Below are 6,578 nucleotides of genomic sequence, written 5' to 3' on the forward strand. Positions count from 1 at the left end.
CTTTTTAAGATCACAAATTGGAACTAACTGCTATTCAATCCCCAATAAAAATGAAATGATACTTGGGGGAAATTCCAAGTCCATGCAATTTTCACTGTTTGAATACATATTTGGATCAAAGGACATGATGTGAAGTAAATATTTAATACAACAAAATTACTTTAAATAAAGCCAGTGTACAGTGCGCTTCCTCTATCTCAGGCTAGCTAACATTAGATTAAAATATCTTTTTTTTTAATGGTGAGCAGAGGGGAGTGGTACCTGGCATTTATTCTGTATCTCAAAATTAAGAGCTGGGAGGGAAAAGCTGGTGTCATTCTTGGAATCAGCAGGATAAATATACCCAGAAACAAGTCTAACACTTGAGGCACCAAAAACATGTGTTGACCAGAGTAATTGTTTCTTTTGCGATTTCTCTTCCTTTCCATAGTAGAGTATGTACTATGCACAGATGGTTAGCTTTTTGGTGAAAAAGATTTTTCCTTGTTTACTGTATAATTTTAATATTTTAACATGAGTATGTGCGTTCTTTGCAAAAATAGCATCCATCATCCAGCGAGCTAACCAGTAGCAGCCACAATTCTAAAGTTCCAATTGCTTAAGGACATCAATGGACGGTCATTCAAGTATCTTTGTCTTCTAGAACCTGTGAAAACCTCTCATTTCAAAAGTGGACATCAGTTCTAGAATAATTGGAAAATTAATGCCATCATTATACTGTATCCGGATTCATCTGTCTTCGTGCTCGATTCCAATAATTCATGAGGCATGGAAATCCATCCTCGCAGCTTCGTTCTGGAGCACATGCGACATCTTCCCTTTGTTTGTAGTATCATACAAGGGATTGCTCTTCTCCATGTAGCAGGCATAGGGCTGCATTTCATCCTAAGAATGAATTCAAAGTCAAAATCAATTTGTAAAAATGACCCATGTTTTTCAAACAGGTGGCTACGGCTTTAGAATACATTAATATGCACATATTTGTGTCTCTGAGCTTATGAGAACAGAAAAGCAAGATTCTCTTATGCTGTTTCATAAAATCGATCACTGCAGTATCAGCATAAAACAACAAAATTGTGTGAGCAGGAATGGAGGATGAGTTGATAGGAGAGCTATTTCCAAAGGGAGGGTTGAAAGATTCCGTGAGCTAATCGTGAGAAGATTAAAGAACACATTTAAAGGCAGGATAGAAGGAAATGGTGGGGTCTCACCAAGGAAAAGGGGAAGTCGGGCATTAGAGATAACAAAGCAAACACGGTGTGTTTTGTAAGATGTAATTCATGAACTCAAAATGTAGAGTTGGCCCTGGTGAAAAACGGCTTGGAAGTTAACTAACAAAAGGACTACAATACCTGATGGTTAGCATTATAAAACCAGAATTTTCACTTTTCAACTAAAATATTAAGAGAGATGTAAACTGCAAATTATGTGAGTAGATTTCCAGGCCATGTAGCTTAATAGTTTGCAAATACTCTATTTTGTCTCACCTCCTCACAATCTTGAGGTCTTTTTGCTTGTGTTGGTTTCCATTTTCTGAAAAACAAAAATAAACATAGGTATGAATAAGACATCTTTTTTAGATAGCAATGGGGGAAATAGTATACTGTTGATATACGTGACTCATTTTGGTAGAAGTCATAATAAATTAGTAACAAATGATCAGAAATGACAAAAATGCTAGTTGTAGTTCATTACACGTAGCCCCAAACAAGACAATTCCAGATTTTAGAAAAGGAATTGAAACGATTAATTGATGTAATAGAATATTTAATTTAAGCTCAATATACTCAATAGAGTATATGTGACCCCTTCTCTTTGCTACTTGAAAGATTTGCTCTTATTCTTTCTCAAATAGCAAAGGAACTGATTCCATCGCTCCCAAGATCCTGCCTGATGTAGCCTAGTTTATCATGTTGCACGTTTGAATAACCAATAAAGTCTCTGAATTCAAAGTAAGTCAACTCTAGCAGCTTTGAGATACTTCTTGATTATAAGATAACTGACGTTAACATCTAAATGTTACCCAGCTGATCAGTTCCATATTCTTGATTCTTTTCTAGCATCAATAAAGTTAAGAAGAAAAAAAACATCATTCAATACCTGCAGGTGGTGGTTTTGAAAATACAAATAGATAAAATGGTGATGATAAAAATGGCAAAGATAGGAAGACTGATATACAGAGTACTGGAGACGCCTTTAGAGTTTTCATCTGTAAATATAGAAGCAAAAATATATGGTTTAAGAATGTCTCATCATACATGAAATTCATTTTGGTAATCTTATTTTAAATACCTCTGCACCGTTAGCATTTGTGATTGCTGCAATGAACTTGTTTTATCAATTCAGACCCAGAGTTCTCCGAAAGACATCAATTTATGTCAGGAAGAGTCACTTGTAAAGCTAAGGACTGACAAATAGTTTATCCCTGAGGGAGAGACTTGAAATTAGATCTCTGTGCAATCCAGAGAGTTTGTTCATGAAAAATTAGGATTAAAAGATAATGGAACTTTCCCACAAGCTTCTTGGCGCCTCCTCCTGGTTATAAAGCAGCCCTCATGATGCTATTGTTCAGGATTATGCTAGACTATTAGCCAAAAGGTAGGTGGTTTTGAACTCATTAGCTGTTCTATAAGAGAAAGATGTAGCATCTCCTTCCCTATAGATGTACAACCTTGGAAACCCTATGGGGCAGTTCTGCTCTGTCCTGTGCAATTGCCGGGTCAGAATCAGCCTTATGACAATGGATTTGGCTTTTGGTCTTGGGTACAGTGGTAACAATGTGTTTCTCTACGTCAGCATTTAAAAATCGATGGAGGATCCAAAACAAAACAAAACGTAAAACCTGACTGCCGTGGAGATTATTTTGACTCCCAACAATCCTACAGGACAGGTTAGAACTACCCCTGTGGGTGTCCTATAATCTTTACAGGAGCAGAAAGCCCCATCTTTCTCCAGTGACAGGGCAGCTGGATCTGAACTGCCAAGCTTGCAGTTAGCATCCCAACATACATAACCCACTGTGCCACCAGGGCTCTTTAGTACAAGAAAGATCATTGGAAAAAGAATCCTAATTCAGAGATCACCCCACTACCAGGGCACTGACATTAAAATAAAGGCCTGGCAGCACCTGCAACGTGGGTAGTAACTGCTGGTATTGGTGGTTATGGCTCAATGGTAAGAAAATTAAAGCAGATAAGAGGACTAGCTAACAAAAGAGCCACCTGCTGTACTCCTTGTGTTCAGTAAACATGGCTGTGAGCAACAGACGGAGGTGGAATGGGGGACCAGCAGGCTGGTGACCCATCTCTCCACCTTCCTTTGGCAGTTTTTTTATTATGTTTTTAAGTATCGGATGTCTTAGTGTTTCATCTGACAGCTAACTAACGTGGCTTTGAAAGGCACCCTGTAAACAAACGAGGTCTCGTCTCTTAGAAATTGCAGAGGCTGAAGATCTTCCTTGCAGGGAGGATGCAGCAGAGAGCTCTGCACGAGGCCAGAGTCCTGTCCATCCCCACATTCTCTATGTATGACTTCGTATTATAATACCAAACCGTCTGATTTTACATATAACCAGGGCACAATTACTCTTCTCAGTAATCACTGCTAAAGTCTTTTCAATATCTCAGAATTATTTACTTTAAGAATAGATACTGAAGTGCCAGATTAAGTAAATAGATGGTGCTTTGTCCATCTTCTCAAAATGAAAACAGCAAAACAGCAAGTAAGAACATTGAAGCAAGCATATAGCCCGAAAAGTCAACGAGCACGGTGGTGAAGACAAGAGCTGATGAGAGCTTTCAACTTGTCTTTAGGAAAAAGTGGAAAAGAACGATGGCAAGCGGTGGCAGAGTGGAATAAGTTAATTTTTCAGGGTTCACAGAATTCCAGGAACCCTTAGAGGAGAAAACATTCAAGATGGGGAAGGGGAGGCAGGCAGGGAAGTGGGACACTAGGAGTGGGCGCTTGTTGAACATCTGGAGAGAGAGCAGATAGGCTGCCAAGTATCTTGCCCCACGCTGGGCAGTCAACTGAAAAAAGGACATGTAGCCTAGAGAAGATGAATGGGAGAGATAAGACTCAAGGTTCCAGATATAACGGATAGGTGAGATAAGGTGCAAGGTGAGGAGAGGCATGAAAGGCAAGTCAGAGACAAGCGCAGTGAGACCCTTCACTCTTTAATCCCAGAGCACTGACATCAGCCTTCACCCTCCACAACAGGAGATGGGAGAGTGATGTGCTCCGCAGAATCTGAACGGCCTCATCAACAAGACCTTCAGTTGCACGAGAACTCCAATTTTGAAAAAAAAAGGTCCACCAAACAAAGATATCCATGCAGACAATGGGGAGTGGAGGGGAGACCCAAAGTCCATCTGTAGATAATTGGACATTCCCTCACAGAAGGGTCACAAGGAAAGAACGAGACAGACAGGGTGCAGCACAGCCCCGAGGGAATACACAACATTCCTCTAGATCTTTAATGCTTTCTCCCCACCCAGCCACCCACCCCACTATCATGACCCCAGTTCTACCTTACAAATCCAGCTAAACCCCAGCAGGTACAGTGGTACGGATAGGCTCTGGACGCACGGAATCCAGGACAGATAGACCCCTCAGGAAGAGCAATGGGAGTGGCGATACCATAAGGGTAAGTGGAAGGTGGGGGAGGATTGGGGAACGGACTACTGGTGTATTATTTCCCACCCCCTGCCCATGGGGACAAACAAATGGAAAATCAGATACAAAACAACATTACCCTTAAAAAAATCGAACTCACTGCCGCACAGTGAATGCTGACTCCAAGTGATGCCCTGGGGTTTCTGAGCCTGTAACTGTTTATGGGAGTTGAAACCCAGTCTTTCTCCCGGAGCTGCTACTGGTGGTATTGAGCTGCTGACCATGCAGATCACAGCCCAAGGTATAACCACTACGCCACTAAGGCTCCTCTAAACACAGTACTAACCTGAATGTAGTTCTAGAGACAGATTCCTGTTCCCAGTCACGTGGGACACAGAGCAGATCACAGTAGACACGTTGCTGTCCTTCCAGCGGCACTTACTCCGGACAGACACTGTCCCGTTGCCCCGAGTGACTTGCGCAGGGTCGCAGTTCCCCTCCGGGGTCCAGGAGATCTGGGCAGCCGGCTTCCCTGAAAGGGCCTGGCACACTGCAGTTCCAGGCTCGGTTCCAACCAGGCTCACCTCGGGGGGCACTGCAGAGACGTAGGGCAAACATGCTTCAGTGGGAACAGAAGGGACAGATGGAACTTAGACACGTGATTCAGTCCCAGCCTGGCTTTCCGACATGCCACGTGTGTGGTGGTCTTACCTAGCACTCGGAGGTCATAGTGACAGTGGAAATTCCCACCAGGAGTTGCTATTTCACACGTGTATGAGCCATCGTGCATGATGGTGACTGGATCAATCTGAAGCGCTGCGAGGGGCTGCGAGGGGCTGGAGACCCACGTTATTCCCTTAACAGTACAGCTGGTTTCCTTGGTCTCATTTCCAGGCCTCCTGTAGGCTCGGACGCAGGAAGCGCTGTCTCTGAGGACTATCTTCCAAGTTGACATGTAGTCAGTGGTCAGCGGGAGAGCAGGGCAGGAGAGCTCAGCCTTTGTGTCCACCAGCACAGACAGTGACACGTTCGCTGCACACACACACACACACAGAGACACACACACACAGGAGGGTGATTTGATTTTAAAGTTTGACCTAAGAGTCAATGTGTTAAATTTATTGATTTTAACAGCATACCAAAATGTCATTTGGGTGGCAATTTTATATCTAAATAACCAATTAAACATTCGTAAACTGTATATAATATTTCAAGTGTAATACAAAGATCAAAACAACATGTATTATATTGGGGGGGAAATCTTTTGAAATTAATTCCAGAGATTTGATCTCTATATTACAGACAAAATTAGAAAACAGAATAGTAAGTGGAAAGGAAAAGTTTTAAATTTAATCTTTGGATAACAATATTCGTTTTATCGTCTTACTCATTCTCATCAGGAAATAAAATGGATTAATTAACGATGTGGTTTCTGGCTTCTAAATTTGAATACAAAGAAAAAAATAGTAGCATCAGAACTAAATATCGATTCCTGACAGTGGAAGCCAGACACATATACACGTAAAATGCCAAGTATGTGGTATTTCATTAATCATAACTAGGATGAGCAGTGAAATTGAATAAGCTGGAAATATCTTTTTAAGTGTAATTTGAATTCAGAGAACCAGAAAACCAGTGCAAACTTTTGATCTTAAAAAAATTGGTAATTTCATCACTCAGATCATCCACTAAAAATGAAAAATGATCATGTCTCATAGTAAGAGATGCCCAGAAATATCTGTTTACAGTACAAAGGATAAATACAAAACAAAGAAAAGCCAGCAGTGTATTACTTAAAGACGTTTCTGTAAAATGCATGTTCCTGTCTAGGCAAGATAGTGCCAAACAAAGGCTTTGGGTGAGGTTTCCCTTCTTACTCAGTCACACAGCAACTCAGGAAGAGTTCCACTGTGAACTTTGCTCACAGGTTTCGTTGTCATATGTCCAATTCCATGATCAGAGTG

At 41.3% G+C, this 6,578-nt stretch overlaps 1 protein-coding gene across 1 annotated transcript; it reads right to left on the reverse strand.

The window, feature by feature from the left end:
• Positions 1-208: 208 nt before the first annotated feature.
• On the reverse strand, positions 209-5,569 carry CD200R1 (CD200 receptor 1). Its single transcript, XM_004706483.2, has 5 exons — positions 5,326-5,569; positions 4,961-5,209; positions 2,101-2,209; positions 1,488-1,533; positions 209-885 (listed from the first exon to the last, which is right to left on the reverse strand). The coding sequence occupies exons 1-5, from the start codon at positions 5,567-5,569 to the stop codon at positions 760-762; spliced, it is 774 nt and encodes a 257-aa protein (XP_004706540.2). The 3' UTR covers positions 209-759.
• Positions 5,570-6,578: the final 1,009 nt, after the last annotated feature.

The sequence above is a fragment of the Echinops telfairi genome, unplaced genomic scaffold (genome assembly GCF_000313985.2).
Source record: "Echinops telfairi isolate 266 unplaced genomic scaffold, ASM31398v2 ScPeMD7_6;HRSCAF=24_0, whole genome shotgun sequence".
Lineage (NCBI taxonomy): Eukaryota > Metazoa > Chordata > Mammalia > Afrosoricida > Tenrecidae > Echinops > Echinops telfairi.